The sequence below is a fragment of the Melozone crissalis genome, unplaced genomic scaffold (assembly GCF_028551555.1).
Source record: "Melozone crissalis strain CALT ecotype California unplaced genomic scaffold, PUWL_Pcris_2 ptg000106l_1, whole genome shotgun sequence".
NCBI lineage: Eukaryota > Metazoa > Chordata > Aves > Passeriformes > Passerellidae > Melozone > Melozone crissalis.
Window position 1 is genome coordinate 4,569,637 of NW_026535883.1, and position 25,561 is coordinate 4,595,197.

Here is a 25,561-nt window from a genome sequence, read left to right on the forward strand (position 1 = left end):
ACAATATTAACAGATAGAATGAGGTAATAAAATTGTATGTATAGGAGAGAGAAAATGGGTTCATCCTGCCCCTTTGTGACTGTGATTCTTAGTATCCCAGGGACCTGCAAGCTTTAATTTTATTACTCCTTAAAAGATTTTTTTCTGAACATCAGTTCAGATATACAAAGAAGTTAAACCTTTGTTTGAAGTGCTCTCCAGTGGAGTATCCAAGGGTACTTGCCCTTTTCAGCTCCCAGTGAAGGTTTGTTCTTGTACCTTGTGTCTCCAGTTTCACTCATGTTACCCTCCTGAGTGCATCTAGGTTAAATTTAGTATCTTCTGGTTTCTGTATGTGAACCACTCATTACCTAATTATTTTCTTAATATCACTCACTATGCATACATACTCTAGCAGCAACCCAATCTACACTGTGGATTAATTACTTGAAAACTAGGGGAAAACCAGGCTGATAACACAACCACAATAAACAGATGACTACATAAAATAAACAAATCTGGGAAAATTCTTCCAGCAAGTTCAAAGGGAATTGACTAAAAGACAAGAGCTTCTTCAGGAGTTCTGGCAAAAGTCTGGCGTGTTTATGGTTAAAGAAAAGGCACATTTCAAACATGCAGTTCCTGTGATTTTGATAATTATTAAATAAAAGCTTGAAGGAGTTTTTAAGCACAGGGGAAATCAAAATAGTACAACACTTGATTTTAGTACTTGTTTGAACTTGTAAAGGGTGTTACCTGTTGCTAGCAAATAGTTCAATTTTCCGCCACTTCAAATTCTGCCAGTTTGAAAGTTCAAACCCTACTTAAAAGAAGAAAGACCCCTCCTATTTCCAGGCAGCCTGGATTGCTTTCTCCCACCCTAATGGCAGAAAAATAATTTTTGAATTTTATGTTTGGGAGCAAAACATTTTCATTTTTAAAGAAGTACATTTTCATGTACTTGAGATTTTTCAAGAAGTCAATCCTCATCTCCTTAGGATATATTTTTCAGGATGTCTTTACAATGGGTTTAGCAAAGACATGAAAATATTGCTTGGAAACATGTTTAGAAACATTTAGAAATTTAGAAATTTTAATGCAGCTAGTACCCCAAAACTGAATAGTTACCACCCCAAATGCAGAGCTGGGCTGTCTCCAGCAACACAGTTCAGAGCTGCAGTTGAGCTCAGAACTCATTCCATAGTAACTGTGCACTGCAATGTCAGGCTTTCTTTTCTTTGATATACCCTTTAAATTACAGAGCAATCAAATTAATTATGTGGGAAATACAGATCATCTGTTATCTTTCTGCTCTAACTGCTTTACCCCAGATACCTGCAGTTAAAAAATTGCTATGAAAGGTTGAGGGCTTCTTAAATTTTTTACTTAATTACGTGTTTTCAATATAATACCAGGAAGGTTACTTCAAAATATTATGACAAGCTTTTATTGAATCTGTCACAGTTCACCATGTCATCATCTGCACCACAACCTAAACAGCTCAGGAAATTGCTCAATGGATTATTCATTGCCCCGTGACAGATTTCTTGGAAGGAAAGATATAAAAAAAAATCTTCTACCTGAACAGACAGTTAATATTTAAAATAAAGCACTGTACTGCCAAACATGACTTCACACAGATCATTCAAGCTTTCTGGCACTTTAACATCTAGTAAGATCACCACAAAACCCCCAAACACTCACAACTTCTCTGGAAACAGAGGGGTTGTACAAGATTCTCAAGAGCTGAGTGCTAGCCACCTGTTATGAGCAATGCATCTGAATTTTTTAAAACCTTATTGCTACAAATTACATCTTTTGGAGTCTACAAGGTGAGATTACAGAAGTGGTAGCAGAGTCTGTAGTACAAGTTTTGTTCATAAAGACTTCTAGCCACCTCTGCCATCAGTGTTAAAGCCACTCTTAATTACTAGAACACTCAAACTCATGTATGATTCCTATCTCAGATGCAACAGACACATTTACTAGAACAACTACATGAAGGGCATGATAGGGAACCCACAATTTGTTTCCCAGCCTTCAGAGACGACTCTTTCCCAGGAATCTCTCTTGCATATTACAGAAGACAAAAGAGCACAGTGGCTTCAAAGGTCACCAGGCAGAAAAAAACCTGCTGTCACACCATATTCATACAGAAATTAAAAGCATTCCTCTGGAATGCACTGAGCTTGATCCTGCAGCCTTTATCCAGACAAAACTTGCAGAGATATAGCACAGATAACACAGGAAAGATTTTGGGTGTGGTTGGGTAAGGCAGAGCTTCCAGCAAGTCACCTGCATGCATACCAGGCAGGGAGACAGACTGTACATTTCATGCTTTTTTGGTTCTGGTACTTTAGTTAATTTTGTGTGTTTGCAGACATGATTGCCGCAAATCAGCAATTTGTCAGCATTTGATATGGCCTGCAAGGCTGTGAAACTCAGTCTGCAGTTGATGGACTTGACTAATCAAACAGCAAAGTCTATCAGCTGATCAACTGCATGTGATAGCACTCATGGCACTAGGAGGTGGTTTGTTAATGGCCAGGGCTAATACAGACTTTTGGGAACCCTATGTTTAACAAAACCCCAAACAAACAACACCAACACCACAGCACTTATCCACTGTTAAACCTATAGGATTCACTGCAAAAGCAATGTTAATTTTCAGAACAGTTACTCTCCCTAGTATCAGAAGGTATTAGTGAGCATAGTAAAAGTTATCTCTATTTAACTCACCAGAGCAAGGAATCTACCTCTGGTCAAATGCAAGAAGCCTGGAAATTAGTTTTAAAATTGGAAACTATTTCCATAACAATTTTGCTGTTGAAATGCTTCAAACAAATGGAGCCACAAGAACAAGCTATTCCTCTCTTGATGAAATCTCATCTCATGCTTTCATACTCTGTGTATCAGAAAGTCAATGCTTCCTGGGACCATCTTATCTTATTGTAAGAAGAAAGATGATTTACTGTACATATTCACCAAAACTTTTCACATTCTGTGGTCAAGGGCAGAAAATTTTATCTGAAGACTCCATATAGAAGTCAGGAGTCCCAAAAAACTGCTGCAAACACCATCAATTTCTATAAAGACCAGCATATCTAAAATGAAGGAATGAATAAAAATAGCACTTACACGCCACTTAGCACATTTATAGACTGTGTCCTCAGCCCATATCCAGTGTCTTTCAAATTGGAAATGATACCTAACACGTTGATATTGGAACCCTTTGATCCAAAGTCTTTTTCACTGTACATTATCATATGGGAGCTTGTGAAGTCCTGTTAAAACAAAGAGGAGCACCATAAGGAAAGTGCCACATGACATCTCAGAGCACTCAGGAGATGCCTGCTGTGTGTTCTTGGAACTTACACCAACAATTGGTCGCAGGGACTGCACCTCCTCATCGTAGCCACCCCAGTCTGCCCAATCCCGATACGCTCCTTCTTCCAGCAGGTACTGGTGGCCCTCAAAGCCAGGCTTCTCGTAAGCAACCCAGCTGAACAACAACAACAACAGAGTCTGAACATGAAAATGGACAAGTGCCACTCCATGTTTTCATGGAGCAGATATAGATATGTAATATTTATTCTTTTGCTGTGAATATTTTCAAATTTAACCCTGGTGTATACCTCAACCCAAAAATTACAAAAACAAAATAAACAGGAACTGGATTTGTCCACTGCAACTTCCAGCCTATGGAGTTACTATTTCAGCTGGATGGTAAATACCACTTTTCCACACTTACACTCCTCCCAGTACTTTCATGGATCCCACTGATGTAAGTGGAAGTCTTGTCTTGTCTTCTGATTCCTTGTCATCAAGCATAAAGACCTCTGATTCTATTTCCACATGCTTTCCTTCAAAGAAAGGTTTCTCATACACAATTACCTGGAGTAGAAATGAAGGAAAAGAAAAATTGCAGGGAGGATGATGAATTCTGACAACAGACAGTTTCTTTAGCATGGGCAAATAGAGGGAGAATGCAAAATGATGAAACCAAGTAGTGAGATCTCTCGCTCCTCTACAAGAGGCCTTTCCACTAGAGATGCAACGTGAGGGCTTGAGCATTCATTACCCATCTGCATCATCTGGATTGCTGTTAATATTGTCATTTATGCATGTGAGGGATGCAGAAATGTAACAGAAGTTGTGTTTTCATGGTGTGGTCACATAAAAAAGGGCTATCCAGTAAAGCATCAGTATCCAATCAAAGCACACTTATCTACCCATGTGTAGTTCATGTGCTGTAAAACAGCTTTGGACAATCAACACACACTGACTTTTACCTTTGGCTCCCCACTGGATTCAACTTTGCGACCACCCTGTTAAAAGGAAGAAAAAAGAAGAAAAAATTAAGCTGTTCATGACTTAGACACTGGTAGATGTCTCTACAAGGCATCAATTCTTTGCAAAAAGTCAGGACTAAGATTAAATATTCCTTAAAGAATGCAAGTGAAAACAAATGACAGATTAATGGCAAAGATGGATGAAATCAAATGTTGTAAGTTCGAGAATTTTATAGACCAAAAATATCAGTTTTTTTTAAAGAGCTACATTTTTCTAAGTCTTGAAATCTAACCACCTTAATACATTATTTCTAACATATAAACATAGGTAATTTAACCTATAAGTAATAGCAGTAGTTTACCATTTTCAAGGGTCTCATGGACCTAATGTAGGCTTCCTTCTTCTCCCAGAATAATAAATTAGGATATTCACCAGGCTCCAACATTAAAGGGACTCCCTGGAAACCAGGTTCTTCATAAAGAAGCCATCTAGAAGTAGAGGGGTGGAGGGACAAAAGTAAGACATAAAACCCCCAGAACATTTCTGAACAGTAAAGAACAAGACAATATGCTTACTTTAGGAACAAGATCATTGTTCCCTTTAAAGGGAGATTCCAAGCTAATATAAACTGGCTCAAATTGGTGTAGTTTCATTGCAGACACATGGCTCCAAGAAATAAGCAAGGTGCTTTAGTTTCATTACTGTCTGTAGCTGAATGTTTGATACATTGTGGGCCCCGTATTCACACCACTCAGTAAACCCTTGGCTTGTGGCTGGTCACACATGGTACTTCCAAGGGCTCAGTACTGGGGTAAATTCTGTTTAATACCTTCATATTAACGATTTGGTACTTCCAAGAGATCAGTACTGGGGTAAATTCTGTTTAATACCTTAATATTAATGATTTGGATGAGGGGGTTTGAGTGCTCTCTCAGCTGTTTTGCAGATGACAAGAAGCTGGGTGATCTGCTGAAGGGTAAGAAATCTTTACAGGGGGATCTGGATGAATGGGCCAAGGCCAATGGGATGAGGTTCAACATGGGAAAGTGCCAGGTCACAACATTCCCAAGCAGTGCTTCAGGACTGGGGAAGAGTGGCTGAAAAGCTGCTGGACAGAAAAAGACCTGGGGGTGCTGGTCAAGAGCAGTTATACATGAGCCAGCTGTGCCCAGGTGGCCAAGAAGGCCAGTGGCATCCTGGCCTGTGTCAGCAACAGTGTGGCCAGCAGGACCAGGACAGTGACTGTCCCCCTGTACTCAACACTGGTGATAACACACCTCAAATGCTCTATTTCAGGATCAGTTTTGAGCCTCTCATTACACCAAGAACATTGAGAGGCTGGATCATGTCTGGAAGAGGACAATGGAGCTGGTGAAAGGTCTGGAGCACAAGTCTAATAAGAATGGCTGAGGGAGCTGGAGGTGCTCAGCCTGGAAAGAATGAGACTCTGGGGAGACCTCATTGCTCTTTACAACAGCCCTGAAAGGAGGTTGTAGCCAGGCAGTGACTGGACAACAGGAAGTGGCCTCAAGCTGCACCTGTGGAGGTTTAGACTGGATATTAGGAAAAAATAGTTCACTGAAAGAGTTGTTAATCACTGTAACAGGCTGCTCAGGGGAGTGGTGGAGTCACAATCCCTGTAGGTATTTAAAAGATGTGCAGTAGTGGTGCTTAGGGACATGGTTTGGTGGTGGCCTTGGCAGTGTTGGGTTAATGGTGGTACTGGATGGTCTTACAAGGCCTTTTCCATCCTAAGGGATTCTATGACTAACTTCACTGCAAGAACTGACACACATGGAAGAACAAGGAGAGTACAGTCAGAAGATAAAGGTGCACTGACTCATTTTTGTTGGCAGCTTTTAACAAACAGCAATTAAGCATGAACACTGGGAAACTTTAAGATGATACAACCACACCCACATGGCAAGGTGACTCAGAATCAGAGCCTCCCTCACCTGCCAACACAGTGAACTATGTCATGCTTGTAAACTAAAGGCAAAAAATCCCCTAATCCTGCAACATGCAAAAAAGCAGCAGCCATCTGCAGAATTTCTCATGGAAGTAACTTCTTTCTACACTGGACTAATAAACAGGTATCTGAGAAAGACAGTTGAAAAATAGTATATTTCACTTCCTGGGAAAAATATTAGTCTGCTTTCCTTCAGGGATACAAATGCAAGAGATATTAAAGCAGCAAGAGCTCACATGGATTTAGTAAAACAATGCTGTTACACTAATGCAAAATAAAGACAACTCAGATGTGCACAGGCTCTGCCTTCTTCCAAAAAAAACTGTAATTTAACTGGTCACAGATAGCTTTTAAGTGAGACAGAAATAAATGTGAGACATAGATGAAGTGAATTAACAATCAACCTGCAAATAACATATCTGATTTCCTTACTCTTGCAAGACATGTAATTTGGATTGAGGTTGCAGTTCACCAGAAATAACTTCCTGTCAGAGAACCAACTACTTGGACATTTTCAAATTTGCCCACATACCAAAATGCTTCATTTTTTTCCACCAATCAAGGTGTAAATATTTACTCAGATAAAATATCCTTTGCCTAACAACAAAAATGTCTGTATATCATGTGGTAGATTTGAAACATCTTTGCTTTACATATTTCTATAAAAAGCGATATGTAACACCTGCCTTCAGCTAGGCAGTTTTTGATAGTTAGACTATTTGCAGCAAGGCCAGTGCTATAAGTGCCCAAACATAAGAGCTAACAACCAAGGTCTGTACACCCTGTAAGAAGTTCTGCAGGATGACTGGAAGTGGCTCCAGTCTCACTTTTTCTGAAAGAAGCTTCTTTCTCTCTTCTGCATACTTCTCCCCGTACTACTTTTTTACTAGTTTCTTTATTAAGACATGAAAACTAATACTGGTACAGCACCTGGATTGCTCCTTAGAGGTCTCCTTTCTCATAAAAGCCTGCTTAGTTCACAATATTACTCTCCTAACTCAGATGGCCAGATATTTTCATGTGACATAACCTCTTTGTATTACACATCACCATAAAAGCCCAGATCAAAATGCACTGTGAAGTACAACAATGTCACGTGTGGACACTCTAAAGCACTAAGTCTTAATTTATAACAGAAGGACTTTTTCTTCCTTGGATGATTTCAAGTTTAGAAGAAAGCAAGTGGGAAATGTGGTCTTACTATAACAATGCATTCCCCACCCTCACTTATGTTAAGTTTGGCTGAATGAGAAAAAGCAGAAGAGGCAAACTCATTCCTTGGCTACAAATACACAAGGGTTATTCAGTATTTACTACACGCAAGCAGAAGAAAATCTAGCTCTAACAAAACATTCTAGGTCAGAGTCCACAAGAGTGAAGCATTACAGTGATGTACTAACTCTACTGTCAACAAATAGATTGCCAAAATATAGGACTAGAATAAATATAGCCTGCTCACGAGTCTGACAGGTGTAACCAATGGTTTAAACCAAATTCCTGTCATCACACTCCACATTCATACAGAGCTGCATACTTACATGCCCCAATGCACTTTAATAGAACAAGTCTTCTGAGTGGTTCCAAACACCCCTGTTTCTTCAGTGTCATCAAAAAAGGAAGTCACGATTCCTAACCCTTCAGGCTCTGTATACAAATCAATTCGGCAAACCCTGTAATCCTGAAAAATGAAGATTGCCATAATCACTTGATCTGTGCTGGGAGTTCTATAATTACTGTGCATAACTAAATCAGTTTTGAAACACCTGTTTATTTTAAATTGTTTCCCCCCCCTTGTCAATTGCTACTGCTATTAGATGCCTATAATAAAAGTATAGCTAAGCCAGTTTGCCTGTCTCTGTTTGAAGCAAGACAGTCAGTCAATCTCTAATCAGCATTTACATTGTTTACTTTCTGCCATCTAGGCAGGAATGCATCTTCTTTCATCAGTTAACATCTCCTCTAGCAAATTAAATCCTAAGATAATACCAAACAAGCCATCCTTGAAGAGAACTGCAACTTAAACAAGAATTGTAGTTACAAGCAATATACCTCCTTTTTCCTTTCCTACTCAAATAACTTTATGGCTTGTGCTTGTTTCGGTAACCTGCAATTGCAACTACTTAATGGTAGGTTAAAAGTGCATAGAAAAGATGTTCCATCATGTGTGAAACTCACTGGTAATTTTGCCCATACCAGGCAAACCAAAGTTTGGTGTTTCACAATGAAGTCTATATTGAGTGCAAATTTGGTATTGGAAAAAAAGAAAAAGCCCTATTTGGAAATACCAAATTACTGGTGATTTTCTGGGATGCTTTTCCTGACACTGACCAGACTACAAAGCATATGCTGAATGCAGCATTTTGGTGGCTATTCTAATAAAGCCCACCAAGTTCTGTTCCTGCCCTGTCCTTCCTCTTGATGTTACCACAAGCCCCACTGCACAAAAGCCCCCACATGCATTTTGTGATTAAACAGGAAATTCAACATAGAATATTGTTTCATGCACTTGTAGCTCATGTTACACTTGTGTCCTAATAGACCAATCACATGCTCTATCAGTATAAAACATCACTATACATCACTGTACATCACTATACATCAAGATCTATTAAAAAATTTTTGACTTGTATTACTTGCCTTAACAACATGTTTTATTGAACCAATTACTGCAGGCTTTTGAGATGTGCAGTCACTTTGCTCTTCAGAAGCACCTGCACCCCAAATATCTGTGAGTTCCAACTCTCCTTCTTCCAATGGAATAGAGGGGCCTTCAAAATTTGGTTTTTCATAGAGTATCCAGCTTAAAATAAAATTTTAGAAATCTAATTTTTCATGGTGCTTTATCAAGTGTGATTTGCAAAAATCATGATCCCACTTAACAAACCGTTTCATACACAGTACCGTTTCCAAACCCTTGCCATTTCCCCAATACACCTTATTTACCCAACACTGCTGATTCAAGCCATTTTCAGTCTCTATGATACTTTAAAAACAATGATAAAAACAAAAAGGTCTACTGTTAAATTGTACTTTCACAAAAAACTCCTCCACCTTATAAAACTGATAATTTGGGGCAGCAAAGACTACTGTCTCTGAATACCAGACTTCATATGAGATACTAATCAGAACCAATTTGTGCATTAGAGAAAACAATGACACTGCAGACTGCTGCATCGTGTATTAACAGGCAAGTTGCTTGGATCCTGTGAACAACAGCCTGGAGTTCCACAGGAGCTGGGGTAGATGTTCCAGAGGATGATAAGACTGCTCAGAAGACAAGGACAATTTCATTTTTAATGGCAGAACAGAATAAATAACTAAATAAGAACTTTATCCATCTGCAAATACATATCCTTCACTCAGGCTCTCAATGGAAAGAGGAAAAACCTCAGACCCAGTCCCTCTAGACCACGCTAGAAAAGACAACCTGGTTTACAGAGATCAAAAGGTTTTTGTTCCAGCTTTCTGAAGCTAAACAGCAATCAGTTTGCTTCCCAGTACCTCCTACTGTGGCTAGCCCTTGTGTCTGCACCTCACTATCAGATAATTACTTTTGAGAACCTGCTATTTGACTGCATTATAGCCTGGCCACAGCATAACTTGCTGTGCTAGCCACACTGCTAATGGCCCCTCTGTTGACGCCATGAAGAAAGCAGGAGATGAACTTGCTTTGAATTACTCTTAGGCAATACAGCTTTTAGAGCAAAATCCCTCCTTCTGCCAGAGAAACAGTAAATTATCTCTACAGTACCATCCTATTCCTTTAGTCAGGAAACAATTATGTAAGACCTAGCTTAAAACTTATTTGCTAGCCTTTTAGCACAATCCAAATACTATGCAAGAATCCCTAATGACCAGAGGAGTTGAAAGGCAAAAGAGCTGAACAGAATCTGTCATTTCATCCCACACCTATGCCTGGTGACATCTCGCACTCTGCCAAATGGTAGCACTAACTCAATTAGTCAGCAAAATAGGTTTTCCAGCTCAGAACTTCCTGCTGCAGAGGTAAAATGCCCTATTTCTTGCTCACAGCTCTACATTGTTACAAGCCAGACTTACTGTGAATCACATGCCAGTTCTGCTTCAAAACATTCTTGGATAAAGTAAAAATCTTTGCATAAAGAGTAAAAATTGATCTCTTACCATCCTCTGATGACTTTAACTAAAATTGTTGGTGACAGAACCCAAGAACTGCAATCTGGAACATCATGGAAAACTTCAATGCCAGCTTTTTGACAGTCTGAGTCACAGTATATCACCAGCTGTGTTAAAAAAAAATCCAACAAAACAGAAAAACACACCAGTAACATATAGTTCTATCTTCCTAAGCTTTAAATATAGAAAGGAACACTAAAACTATTAAAATTGATCTCACCTTGCCAGGTCTGGGATTGATTTTACTTTGTCCATTTCTTGGAAGTGTCTAATAGACAGTGAGAAGAGAAAAAAAAAATCACAAAAAATCCCCCACAAAATCAAAAGCATTTTCAATAAAGATACTCAGCTATAGAAAAAGGGCTAGTAGAACAAAATTAAAAATACTCTGAATAGTAAAAGTTGGTAACCTTTTAACTATACCTACTTACAACTTCAATCTCTACTTTCCCTTGTGAAGCAGCATCTTGTCACAAATGTATAAATTTATACACTTTTTTAAAACTCTGAATTTTCACCTTACTGAAGTTGACTAACCTCAGATCTGAAATGCTTTAAAATCATCCTGATCATTTTCCTACATACCCCAGGATTTCAATACCAAGAGACTGCTTTAAAAACTGCCACTGATAAAGTACATGCTGTACAATAATAAAGATGAGTTGAAATGTCTAAAAATGTCAAGCCATAAAGCATGGCATATTTTTAAGAAATATATGAAAATACTGAGGATGCATGATGGCACATACATGTATGAGCTAACTAGCATAATCAATTTTGTAACAAGTTTCCTCAAAGAGCGTGAGACTGAGCACTAAGTGATAAACTAAAAATATTCAGAACAACTAAAACACATGGAGGTATACAAAATCTAAAACAATGCTGAAGTCAGCAGTAAATTGTATGATACAGAATACATGGGAAAGTTGTGGTTGTGTCACGTCACCTTCAAACCAATAAAGCAAGCATTGAAATTATGTGTTTGGTTTCCTAGCAAGGATAGGAGTGTTCATTCTGGGACAGGGTCCTGCTCTTCTAGAAATTATTCATACAAACAAAAAGACAAAAACAGATCCTGCCCCTAAATAGGCAACCAGCAACACGTGCAAAGAATTAAAGAGAACATGGTAGTTAACATGCAGAGCAGGCAGTGGTCGCAAGGCACTTCTTAACCACCACCAGGTTTTTGTAGGCATCATCAAGACATGTTGAAGCACGACTGGTTTTTTAGCCTGCGCTTCAATTCCAGTTAAAACTTGTTCTGTGTTTTGAGGAATGCCAAAGTCATTGTTTTGGGCTGCCCTTACTGCTTCCTTCACATTACCCACTAGCCATTGCATCACCATTTTTTTAGTCAGTGGAAGATGCACAGCAGGTACACCTCACAGAAACATTTCTGATTCCTAACTTGAGCAAAACATTTCAGTCAGCAGCAGTGCCACAGAAATCCAGAAACCCTTTCAGCAAAACATTTCAATCAGCAGCAGTGCCACAGAAATCCAGAATCCCTTTGAAGCCTAAAGGGTTAGGTATGAAGCCTAAAGTCTTAGGTATGTACACACTCCACTACTGTATCAGACCTCCACAGTCTACTGCAAAATTGAAACCCACTCAAGAAAAACAGTTTAAGTAGCAAAAAACCAACTAAGACAGTACTAGGCATTCAGCTTTAAATTCAAGTTTTTAAATCCAAGCAGGACCAACAGAATAAGAAAGCCTCTTTAACTGGTAATATAAATCTACTCTGCTGTAAATAATCCCCTTAATTTTCCTCTCCACTCTAATTTAAAAAACTTCCCCATAAGAGAAGAATCTACATTCTCAGAACTGCAAGCTACCATGGATGATTGTCTCCTGCAAGGTGACAAAGAAAGGAGCTAATTCTACTACCTCACTCCTTTTAGCAGAACTGCTATAGCAGACAACCATTAGCTTTGGAAAGTATTTCTCAAACTTCTTACATGCTGCTTCAATTCCACAGGTCCCGTTCATGGGGCTATATTAAACTTTAGAAAACATATCTCTTCCCATGGTTTTTAGATCTACTGATTATAGTTTTCTTCTCAGGTCACAATAAGGGCTTACATTAACAGAAATAGCAAATACTACAGGACATTGGTTCATCATTTTAAAAACAGAAATTAAAAATATATTCCATATTAAAGCTCTGAGGGGAAAACATAAGTCTGTCTTCAGTCATGAAGAACAGATGGTTGTAATCAGACCAAAGGACAGCCCTGCACTGTAGCAGCACTTTCAATAATCACTACTATCCAGTTATAACAGTATTCTTAAAGAATATATGTATGTTTCTGCCAATACATGGGAATACAATAGAGAGCTAAAAAAAAATTGCTCTGTTACTTATTTAACTGTACAATGGCTAAATGTTTTGTTGGAAGAGAAGAAAGATTACTTCAACAGAAGCTTTCTGAAGTTCATAGAAAGAATTCTACTAATTTGCAATAAAAAATTAAAGTTAGCATAAGATTTGTTTCAATATAACACAAAATCAAGTACAAAGACATATTCAAAAAATGCTTTCCATTCATATTTGCAAAAAGTCTCATTTTCCTTTTATGATAAAACTAGTACCATACCTAAGTTCACCTCTATGCATTTATAATCTATATATATATCCCAAAGAGGGGAAACAAAACAAGGTATGCACATGGTCTATCCAAAACATAAAAGCTGGATAACTTTTCAGGCAGCTTTTTAAAAGCACAATACTTACATCCACATCTAATAAACCAGGGGGGACATTTGATTCGTATCTGCTCGTTCCTAACCAGCTCGAAAAACTTTTCTCAGGATTGCCATAGTTGGGCATTTGTAAACTTAGTTCTTTTTTGGCACTATCTGCTTGCAGGTACTTCTCCACAAAACTTGGAAACTTCACATCTGAAAGAGACTGAATTGCAAAATCAAAATTAACAGTCATTCAGCAGGTCAGCAAACATTGTTCCACTTCCTGAATGATCTTTATTACCTCAGATTTTTGAGGCATGATGAATGGCCCAGAAACATCCTGTTGTAAAGGAGGCATCCCCGAGGAGTCAGTTGCAAAAGGTGTTGTGTTATTTACTGAAGTGACAGAAGAGCCAAAAAACTTTTCTTTAGAAGACAGCAAGCTTGAGAAGAGGGAGCTTTTTTCAAGCCGTGATCTCTTAATTTCACCATCTGTACAGTCAGTGTTCTCTTTCCCATTTATTTCCTGAGTAAAGGCAGGTTCCTCTCGACATGACTGCAGAGCTTTGAATATGATACTTTGCTCTGCTGATGCACGCTTGGGCCTGACTTTGGCTATTGTTTCCAGGCTTTGCATTTTAATTTGTTGCGCTGGTAACAAATCCTGTGTTTTTTCCCTCCTCAGTCCCAAACCAAAAGTAAATACACTGGGATCAAATACTTTCTCCAAGTTGTCTTCATGAATGGGAGGCATTGCAAAGTGGGGTGCTGGAGACTTGGGAAGCTTTGACCTCTTCTTTTTCTGAGGTAAACAAACTGAGCTGTCCAAGTTTTTAATTGTTTCAGCAAACTTCTTCATGTCAGATGGGGAATCAAAAATGCTGTCGTCTTCAGCAGATCCATTACAGGTTTCCCCTGGGCTCTTTTGTGTATTGTTGTTGTGCTCTGACTCCAATACACTGTCTTGATTGCTGTCATCATACTGCAGTGCTGCAAAGCTCAAATCTCCTGGCTTTACCTTTTTATCTCCATTTTCCATCTTAAATTCTGATCTGGACACCTGAGATGGTAGAGGATATTTATCATCGTTGCACGGTGATAAAGCCTCTGTGTTTGGCAGCACTTTTTCTTCATTTCTATGGAATTCTGAGCTTGTGCAATTTCTTTGGTAGAAAGGATCTTGAGCATTTTCAGTTTTTACAGGTGAGTGCAAAGGCAGTTTAAAAGGTGAACTTTCTTTCTTTGCTGTGGTTAATTCTGATTCTGGTTGCTTCAGAGAGATACTACCAGCATCACTTCTGCTGCTTTGGTTAAAAAGGGATATGGCAGCTTTTACTTTAAGTTCTGTTGTCTTCCCAATATCCTCATAAGAGGTAAAGATTTCTCCATTTTTGCCTTTAAACTCTGCAGTGCTTTCTTTCTCCACTGTGCCATTCTCAAACAACTTCTGGCGACTGCTTTGCTTATTTAATGTTTTATCAGGCTGTTCATTTTCTTTAGGTTGTTTTCCAAATTTCAGCTTTGCTCTGCCAACAAATGTACTTGGTACAGCATTATTTTTTGAAGCAGGGATGTCAGTAGGTCTCTGGCTCTGGCTAGCACATTTGTTTTCAAACAAGGAAATTTTGTTGGCAATGTTGCTGTTAGTTTTATTAACTGGTTTTTCAAGAGCGTCCTGCTCACTTTCTAAACTGTCTTGATTCGTAGGTGTTTTAAAATTCAGCTCTATGTTCTTCGGTTTGGCTGGACTACAGGAGGCAAAGTGACACAGAGTGACATCTTTAATTAATCTTGAACAGGCTTGTAGCAATTTTCAAAACAATAAAAAGTAGAATTATAAACCACAGACTTAATTCAAATTTTGATATCTCAAAAGGAATCAACTAAAAGAGGAGTAACTATATGGATTAAAAAAATTAGACACTAAATAAGGAGTATGTATTTCAAACATGTACTTAGTTCTTTCAGGTTAGTAAAACAAACACAGCAACTTACAGCATCTGCAATTGAGGCAGAGAACTCAACTACTTATGACTGACAGACATTAACATTTAGTACTGAATAGGCAGAATAAATTATAAACATGCAATTCCCTACAGAGTTTAGAAAACAAATCCCAATTCATTAAGGTGATAATGAGCCGGTTAACATTTACATATTCTCTCCAATGAGTTTTGAAGACATCTGACCAGATTCTTTGCAGCTTTTACACCTACACTGCAGAAGCAACCTCAAATTGAGTGAAAACTCTTCCACTCTCATGAGTGCTTGCAGAAAATGTTAGGTGTCCCCAAGCATTGCATCACCACCCGGGCTAAGCGAACACAACATGTGAGGACTCCTCCACTTCCTTCATGTAAACTTAGCTAACAATTTAAATTGTGTAAACTAAGCCTAATAATTTTACAAGAATTGAATTTGGAAACACAAATCTTTTCTATCAGAGTAGACAGAGAGGCATGTACAAGTAAATGCAACAGTACTCCTGTGCTATGGCAGAAGGCACTGCTGAGTGTTTCAAGCTCTTTTCTCTGAATACCTACAACTAGAAAAAATTATTTGTCCATGTAACTTGCTGCTACATACTGTACAGTATGCACAGCTGTGAAGATGCAAGGCAGATGGCTTCAAAATTAATCAGTCAGATCTAAGGAGTGTCAAGGAGCCCACCATCACCTCCAAGACAGTCCTGCTCTCCAGAGAGGAACCTGGGGACACAGCAGTAGAAGGACAGGTAGAAACTGCCCTACATGAAAACTGACAAAGGTGGGAGATGAAAAGAAAATAGCTTGAAGCAATCTCCAGGGTCCCAAATGCTCTAGCAATCAATAGATGATTCTGGCATTTAAGTGCTTTCTTCTTCTTTTACCTACACAAACTGTGTTCACAAAATTCTCAGGCAGCTCTTTAGCCCAAGAAAGAGGTGTGAGATATAGGAACAACCCAAAACATGAGATCCATTCCCCTCTTCCTCCAGTGATCCATCCCAAGTAAGAATTTAAACCCTTCTAATGCAAGACTCTCCATTGTGCAAGCTTTATTTCTTGGGAATACCATGAGGAACAAACTTACTGAAATAACAGGAGGATTAATAGTTATCTACAAATCTGTACAGAGAGCAACTGTTAAAAATCATAGAATCATACACTACTAAGAGACTGCAATGGATCTTAAAAGATCATCTAGCCTCTACCCCCCTGCCATGGGCAGAGACATCTCCCACAAGACCAGGCTGCTCAAAGGCTTTTCCAACCTGGCTTTGAACACTGCCAGGGTTGGGGCATCCTCAAGCTCCCCAGGCAACCGTCTGCAGTGTCTCACCACCTTCACAGTAAAAAGTTTCTTCTTAATATCCAGCATAAATTTCCTGTCTCTCAGTTTATACCCAGTACTCCTTGTCCTATCACTACAGTTCCTGGCAAAGAGCTCCTTTTCAGCTTCCCTACAGACCCCCACCTTCAGATACTGGAAGGTTTTATGAGGTTTCTGTGCAATCTTCTCTTCCCTGTGAAGCCCCAACTCTTTCAGCATGTCTCCATAGGGAAAGTGTTTTAGTCCTCTTATCAACTTTGTGCCCTGCTCTGGATTTGCTCCAACAGTTCCAGGTCCTTCTTGTCATCATGTCATTTCAGAGAAGACTTCCCAACCCTGCTCCCTCTAACTACCAGCCTACTCAAGCTAGTTCACAACTTGATGAAGAATTATGAAAAATGCATGATCGATAAAAGAGGAAATAGCAAACTTAAAATCCACTGGCCATACTTCAGATAGGTGCTAATAAAACACACTTGGAAAATTTAAGGAAAAACAGAAAACAAAAATGTTCCTGAAAGAGGGAAGGTATGAAGGGAACTGTCATAGAGCATAAAATTAAATTTATTGAGGCATTACTTTTCATTTGAACTACAACTGGGTTTTCCTAGACTTTTAAAAGTTAAATTATTCTCTGACTTTTCTCTTTGGAAAATGACTATGAGTTGCAAGGGACCTCTGAAGATCAGCTAGCCTAACTTCCTACTCAAAACAGGGACAGCTTCAAAGTCAGATCAAGTTCCTGAAAGCTTTGCCTGACCAAATTTTGAATAACTTCAAGGGTCAAGATCTCACAACCTTCCTCATGAAGCACTGCAGCAGGGCAGCCACTGTTGCTGTGAATTATTTTTGCCTTATATCCCATTAAAACTTCACTGCTACAACTTGCAGCTGCGGCTGTTGTCCCTTCACAGCTCAGGGACAAATCTGGCTCTGCCTTCTCTGTAGGTAGTAAGAGGTGACAGAGGTATCCTTTTCTCAGCTGAAGAAACCAAGCCGGTTCAGCTTCTCCTCATACCTGCTTTGCTCCAGAGCTGTCACCTTCTTTAATGGCTCACTGCTGGACTCATTCCAATTTGGGAACATCTCTCTTATACCAGAAGAGAGTTGGAAGGGGAGGAAGAGCTACAACTCAACAGAGTGACCCAGATGTAGACCCATGAGCACCAAGACCTGCTGGCTATGCTCCTGCCTATGGAGCCTTCACCTGGTACAATGATGCACTACTGACACGTACAGAATTTCCTCCTCACCAGGATCTTTCATATCCTTTTCTGATCAGAAGATAAATGTACTTATCCTTTTCTTTTACCTGTATTTTCAAGAGCTAACACTAATGGCCCAGTTATCTTAACAAATCATTTCCATACCACCCTTTGTCAGCCTGCCACTTGCACTACTACGTGCATTTATTTCAACATAACACGTATCTTCCCCATAAAAATCTGTCTCTCTGTATGCCCTGACATAAGCAAGTTTAAGGGCTAACAGTGATACTTATCAGCCACATCTAAAACCTCTTTTAAATGAAAAGCTCACCCCTCAAAGGTATAGTTTCAAGCTTTGCAAATTTATGCAGAAAAAACCACTTCAACACTTTGTATTTTGTATTCTGCAGTACTTCTGCACAGCAGCAGCAGCCAAACAGCTGAGACCAAAGAGCATGAGAAAGCTCAGCCCTGCAGCTCCACTCACTACAGCTGGCCTCTTCTAATCTTCTCATTACACCTTTTTCCACACTACAAAATACAGGTTCTAAATACAGCCAAAAGATGCACTTTATTGCAAGAACTGGGTCTCCAAGCATGTTTAAAAGGAAATGTTGTTTGAATGTCCTTTAAGCCTTCCATCTTGTATGGGGAAAAAACAGCACAAACATTTTCTTACAAAGAGTCCGGTGTGGCTCATTCCTACTGATCTGCAACGCCAGGAACAAGCAGGCACAAGAGAAATACCAATGTCCTTCTCTGTGGTTACACCTTGCAGCTAAACTGTGGAAGCAAGCAGTAAAACCTCTCCCAACAGTCAAAAATGGAAGGTGAGTCACCCATCAAGCTTGCAAGTGGTGCCAAAAAAACACTGATGCCAAAATATCAGATTGAGGTGAGCAAAGAAAAATGGCATGTGAAAAGAGAAGAATAATTCAACAAGTGGGCTTAAATGTAAAGCAACTACAAAACCATGCCTGAACATAAAGTATGACAACTGAAGCCAAGTTTTCCGCTAAGCACATCAAAGTGACTGCTGCCTGAGGTTTTATTTGCCAATTAAGATTTACCATCAACCATTTTAGTCTCAAATCTGACAGGTTTCCCTTTCAAAAGCTAAAGCAAAGTATCCTGTGAGTTTCAAGTTATCCAATACACAGACATAAATGGAGAAAAGAGAGAAAATGCTATCTTTATTTACAGGAAGCCTGCATTTCTGGAGGTGACTAGAGAAACTAACCTGTTTTGAAATTGCTTCCAAAAGAAACCTGATTCCCAGAACTGGCACAATGTCATTAGTAAGAGATATCAAGCATTTTTAAGGGAGAACTACTTGTATTATATAAAATCCATCTTACAAGGGGCCCAGGAATCTCTAAGGAAATGGGTATTTTTCAACCAGAAAGGAATTAATGTGAACTATTAAAAAAAACTTTTTGACCTTTGAAAATGAAAAATTTATCTGTTCACACTGATAACTAGAGAATAAAAACACACCATCTTCTAGTAATGGCACCATCTTTCCCCTTCCCATTTTACAGCACCTAAATCCCCATCCAGGTTTATAGTTCATATGTTCTAATGAATGACTCTAAATAATACCAGATAACCAGAGCATGTAACTCTGGCTAAAGAAATGGTGTGGTGCTGTGCTATGACAGCAATCAGACACATCAGAAACCTTGCAGGCAACACGGCAGTCCCCACCCAGGGCTAAAGTTCCTCTAGCAGCAGATAAAGCCAAGACACTGTGTCACACACCCCACAAAAAGGGATGAAATAGAACAGGTTGTTTATTGTTAAAATTCGGTCTTTCAGACGGGACACTTGTCTGTTACTTATGAGTACAGTAAAAGATAATTCACTACAGCAAGCCCAGGAGATACACAGAAAAAACAATATGAAAGCTACCTTTCCTTTGAAGCTGTGAAGATACAAACTCAAGAGTTTAAGATCTACACTGCCAGATGGCAAGGCATCACCCAGTACAAAAATGCCACAGTTTAACTTTCAGTACTAGGCTTTTGAAACTTAAGTTACAAATTAAGGACTCAAATGTAGAGTATTACAAATTGTGCAAAGGAAATTGCTCCTGTGCTCCTCAGATGTGGGAAGCATAATTGCAAACAGACGTGTCTCTTAAACCATCATGCTGAACCTTCCCATCCCTCTAACACAAGGACAATTATCAACACTCAGTGTACCTCAGGTGGCCCTACAGGATTCAGAGTGCCCCCACACCTACAACTGAACATGTCAGAACAAGGAGTGCAACAGCACACAGCCCACAGCCGTGGCAACCAAACAACACAAATGAATAATGCAAACAAATCATTGCCTGTGGATGAGAATGCAACAGTATCCCAGTAATCAATCACTGCTCTCATACAGGTGATAACAGTGAACTTTTTAAACACAGCTGCTTCTTTATAACCCTAAGGAAAGCTCTGACCACCTGTTTGACAGAGACAGCTTCTTCAAGTGTAAAATCAAAAACTGAAAACTAATATATGCATCATTCTGCAAATACCTGATGTTATTCACATGCATCAAAATTTAAGTGATTCACCCTACACATACTTAAGAAAGCAACCTTATGTACTCAAAACTTTGGAATGTGATCTATCATATCATTTGAACAATCAAGTTTTACATTGCACGCTACATTTCTTCATAAAATAATAGCAGAACTTAGGCTGCTATAAAACATAAAAAACTTGAATACATTTCTAATTCAAACGATTTTCACATACAAAATCTTCAACCACATTCTGATTTGATGAGAGAAAAATTAATTAAGGTCAATGACAGATGAATTAATCTGATCCACGATGATGACTGAGCAGTTTTTATATATGTTAAATTATTCCATATAGTGGATGCGACAAAGACCTTCCCTATCAATTTTAAAAAATTAAAAAATTAATTATTTTTCTAATATATGTAGACTACAGTGCTTGTTAAGTGGTAGCTTTAGTTATGGTAGCTTACATTTTTTAAGGGCAGTTCTTAACTGAAAACAATTTAGACAGATAACAGATACACAGCTAGTGTTTCCATAGAATTCTAAACACAGATACAAGCAAAATTACAGCTACAAGGACAAGGTAAACTGGTTTGTTACTTACAGGCTAATCTTTGTCATGACTGTTCTGGAAGAATCCAAACTCTTCAGCTTCGAGGTGTCTAAATCAGAATTTGTCTGTCTCTCAGCTGACAGACACAGGTCTCCGTTTTTAATTCCATCAGTATGCAAGAAAGCTCTTCCATCTGAACCATTACCATTCTTTACTGCCTTGGTATCATTTCTGCCTTCAGAAAACACCAGGTCTTCTGTCTTAGCAGCCAAAGAAGCTTTGGGAGACTCCAAACTGTCTTCCCCAAAAGCCACAGGTATAGCTCCCTTCTCCACTGAAGTTCTTTTTGTCACTGAGTTAGTCTCTGGCGATGTTAAAGGTTGCCTTTTTGAAGAGTAATCTTTCACCTGACCCTTCAAACCAGTAGGGGAAATGGGTACAGTATCCGACTGATTCTTTTTATATGATCTTCTCCTTGCAGAGCTTGTGTTTGAGATCTGCTGCTTGCCCTTGTCAGCTTCAGCTTTAGATGCCGCTTTGTGAGCAGATCCAACTTTTAGGTCCTGATTGCTACCTGAGGAAGAGGAATTTCTTTCAGGAGTCTGTTGAAGAGACCTCACTTTCCGCTCAGAGTTTATTATCTTGTCTGAAAACACCTCAGAATGGGCATCATCCTCAAAACCAGATTCTTCCCTTGCAGTATTCTCAGACTGGTTTCTCTCTCCATTTGGAATGTCTCCAGATGATTGAGACTTTCTCCGTTTTCCAGATCTTTTACTAGCAGATTTTTTATCCATTGTGTCCAAATCACTGCAATTTTCTTCCGATTTAAGAGTCACGGGTTCATTAAGGAGCTCCTCTGTTTTTCTTAGATAGATATCAACAGTTAACACTCTAGCAGAATATGCGTGCTCACTCGCTGCAGATTCCAACTCGTATGGCAAATCCTTGGGTTTTGCATGCCCGAGCTCCTCAGACACCCACGTGTTCACAAGCTGCTTGTGACTTAAGATACTCTTTTCTAAGTCTTCACTAGACAGATTTCTCAAGCTCTGTATGAAATCTGGAGTTGTGGAATTATTTATATCTGTGACGGATTCTTTCTCCAGCCCCAGCGTTTCCACATTCAGGCTGCTCTCACAGAAGGAGTTTTTAATGGTTTCGCTGCTGCCGCTCCAATCTGCTGACCACTCGCTGTCAGAAGAGACTCCCCTACTGCTCCATTCTGAAATCGTATCGTGGTACAGAGGTCTCACTTCCCCACTGAAATTATATTCCTGTGCCTCAGGAAGGGCACTGACGTTTCTCACTTGTTTCTCTACTTGAGGAGCTTCGTGTCCTTCTCTGAAGTGCCTACAGTAGACTGCCTGCGCCCCGTGAGGAGAACCTGACCTCTCACCCTTGTGACGTGAAGTGTGTTCTAGTGAACTTTTGACAATTTTCCTCTTCCCCGTACCAAACAAATTTCCAAGTCTTTCCAAAACAGGTTTCTTTTTATTCTCTTCTCTGGAAGAATCTGGAAGGTGTGAGGTTGACTACAAAAACAAACAAACAAACAAACAAACAAACAGTTGGTTAATGTCAAAATTGTTTCTATAATACATTTTTTTGTTCTATGACTACCTCTAAATTAAAAGGACACAGTGAATGGAAACAAAACAGTTTACTGAACAATTCTAGCTCTCAAAAAAAGAAGAACAACAAAACCCTTGAAAAACAATAAGAACTCCTCTTTGCTTCTGTACGTTTTTGCCTGCATTTTTTTGCAAATGTGCTCATCTTACTTTATAATGGCAGCTTTATATATCCCGAATCTCAAAATTTTGCACAATTAGCTGACGTCACCCAAAATGTTATAGAAAAGCATCCTGGTGCCTGCAAGACTGGGGTAAAACTTCACAGTCAAAATTTTCCTTAGAAAAACAAGAATGGGGAGTTTAACTTTCTCTCCATACTGGCTGAGTCAGTTTTCACACTTGTGCCGGTAGAGAATCGTTTCAAAGGTATAAGTTGTCTTACATTTCTCATTAATGAAATTCAGTAAATATTTGGGTTGTGTTTTGGGCTAAAATTCCCAGAAGTATAAAAGTCACTGCATCACTCAGTGAGCATTACTGGGTCAAACACTGCCCTGGATTACTCTTGGCGAAGTTCTGCCTTACAACTTCTAATTAACATGGTAAACAGGAAACACGCAACAGCATCGCCGAGTACACATGCATATTTGCATTTTAATACATTAGCCCTTTTTACATGCCGGTACGATGAATACTTGTTTTGAGACGTCTACTTCAAAACACCGCGAGTACTTTCTACCCCGGCGCACCAGACCTCTCGAGGAGAGCGGGTTCCCTCGGCAGCACGGACCCTGTTTCGGCAGTTTCCAGCTTGTTTCTGCTGCAGACACCCAGCTCCCCTGCCACTGTCAGTGCCCGGCGTCCCCCAGCGCTCAGGGCGGGCCGGAGTTGAAGCCCCTGCGCCCCCCGATCCCTTCCCCGCAGGTGCGGCTGCAGAGAACCAGCCCAGCACTTCCTCGCCGTAGGAGTCACGGCCCCCGCTCCGCGCGTCACCAGGAGGGTGAAGCCGCCCGAAGCTGCCGCTGTCCTCCCCCATCCCAAAACGGGATAAGCAGGAGAAAGGTGCCGCGTCGGGCTTTACTCGCCGCCGGCCGCATCGCATCCTCGCCTCGCCTCACCGTTCCTCACCTCCCCAGCCCGCCGAGCGCCCGACACTCACCGCTCGGCTTGGCGGCCCCTACACGAAGCCGCCCCACGCACGCCGCCGCTACTCGTGGCACGGCTGTCCCGGCGCCGGCCGTCTGTGCGCTCCGCCCCGGCCCGCCCCCGCAGCCCGCCCCGAGCCACCGCCCCGCCGCGGGCAGCGGCTCTACCTGGCCTGGCCTGGCCGCCCCTCCCGGCCGCTGAGGGAGGGGCGGCGGAAGCGCCGGACCGGCCCCCAGCGAGGCCCGCGGGGCAGCGGGAAGCGCGGGCGCCCCCGGCCACGGGTGAGGCCGTCGAGGGGGCGGCGGGGCTCGAGTGGGCGCCGCGCCGCGCCCCGTAGGTGCCCCAGCAGCCCGCGCTGCGGCTGCCGCCGACTTGTTATTGAGGGCAAAACGCCGCCCCGGGCAAAACCGACGCCCTTTGATGTTGAGGGAAAAGCACCGAGGGTTGGAGGAGGGCGGTTCGCGCCGCCGCCGCCCCGGCGAGCTGCAGTGCTGGCTGCCCGGCGTGAGCCGGCGCCCGGGCCGGGAGAGGGGCGGCGCAGGACAGGGGCACCGGCTCGTCCCTGCCCGGCACGATGGCTGCGGGGCAGCGGAGCGTGTGGAGCGGCCGTAACCCGGCCGCCCCCCGATACCGGCCGCTCGGAGGTGCCGGGAGCGGGCGTGGCTTTCCCCCAACCCCAGGAAGCGTGCGGGGGCCGGCCCCGCCCGGCCGCCGGGGGCCCTGTGGGACATCGGGGTTCAAAGCCCTGCGGGGAGATGAACCCGCACCTTCCACCTCGCACGGCGGGCGTGGCTGCTTGCCGTCTGTGCCGCCCGACTACGCCTGCCCTGCCTGGCCGCCCCGGGCACGCCGCCCCCGGCCGGGGACACGGCTGCCGGCGGCTAGGGCTGCCCCGCCTGCCCCCGGCCCCGCTCGGGCCGGCGTGAGAATGACTCCGCGGCCGAATGGTGCCGGCGGTCTCCCCGGGCGCTCAATTAGTATTTAATGTTTAATGAATGCTCAACAAGTCCTCTTCTAATTAACGCTTAATGACTTATATGAAGTGGAACAGCTTCAACAGGAAGGACCACGCAAGTCTCACTTCGGAGCGTCTGAGGGCCCAGCGCGGAGGCGGGGGAGACACCAGGTCAGCCGCCTGCAGCCGGCCGGGGTGCCCGGCCTGCGGTGTGTCTGCCCCCTTGGCTATTGAAGAAAATCAAGACCTTTTTTGTGGAGTCACTTCCTCCTCCAGCTGGAAAAGTGTTAAGTTAGTTATTTTTTCTTAATCAACAGCCTACACAGTCTTGTCTCAGGGGAGCCACATGGAACCTATTTAACGCCAGAGAACGTGCAGCAGCAAGGCTTGCCCAAGCAAATGAAAAATACCAAAAAACGTGAAAAACACAGAGCTTAAATTGGGGAAAAGGTGGAGTTGACTTATGCTGCCACCTAACAGAAATCCACGAAACCCTTGTCTTTGCCTATTCCTGTTTACCAATGTCACTCATTGAACTAATAAGCAGCTGTAGCACCGAGCAAGACCTGTGTCCTCACACAGTGATCTTCCACCTCTGGCCTTCAAATAGGCAAGTCTATGGTCATTACCTTAAGCTCAAGTTTATGTATTGTTTGGGGTTTAGGTTTTATTAGGCAGTGAAATAATCTGCAAATGAGATAGATAATGCCTGTCTTTTTCCACTCCCTTTGAGGACTTCTTTCAACCAGTAGAACCAAAACAATTAAGTGAAGAGCAATATTAAGGGCTGCATTAAGTTCATACAGCTCAGGTGGGTAAAGTGCTTTAGTGATAACAAAACCACCTAGAAATTTCCCTATCAGATCATGAGTAATGCAGCCCAATTATTAATTTCTTATTCTATGTATGTATTGCCAGTACTAACTAATTACAGGGAAAGGATAAGATGACAATAATGAACGTTGCCAGCTAAAATAAGCAAAAATACAAAATTTTCACACTTGAGCTAATAAGGAAAGATACTGATTTCTCCCATAATTCATAATATCTACAAGTGTGAGGAGGATGACTATTGTTCATGCTAAAAACTGTTGGAACACCAAAACAGGGGAAATTTAACTTTATTATGGTGTCAACCATCATATTAACAATTGGATGGAAATAGCTGTCAGTCTTCTAAAGTAGGTGGGAGTACATTA

General features: G+C 41.2%; 1 protein-coding gene across 1 annotated transcript in view; it reads right to left on the bottom strand.

Moving 5' to 3' along the window:
• Positions 1 to 25,561, bottom strand: part of CRYBG1 (crystallin beta-gamma domain containing 1) — a 96,478-nt gene that overhangs the window by 20,276 nt on the left and 50,641 nt on the right. Inside the window, 16 exon segments of the mRNA XM_054291726.1 lie at positions 3,118 to 3,263; positions 3,355 to 3,481; positions 3,731 to 3,873; positions 4,272 to 4,307; positions 4,634 to 4,760; positions 7,780 to 7,919; positions 8,885 to 9,041; positions 10,385 to 10,503; positions 10,617 to 10,664; positions 13,134 to 13,310; positions 13,389 to 14,835; positions 20,736 to 22,219; positions 23,462 to 23,647; positions 23,650 to 23,736; positions 23,739 to 23,990; positions 23,993 to 24,044. Of these exon segments, the coding sequence (XP_054147701.1) occupies positions 3,118 to 3,263; positions 3,355 to 3,481; positions 3,731 to 3,873; positions 4,272 to 4,307; positions 4,634 to 4,760; positions 7,780 to 7,919; positions 8,885 to 9,041; positions 10,385 to 10,503; positions 10,617 to 10,664; positions 13,134 to 13,310; positions 13,389 to 14,835; positions 20,736 to 22,219; positions 23,462 to 23,647; positions 23,650 to 23,736; positions 23,739 to 23,990; positions 23,993 to 24,044 (4,728 nt within the window).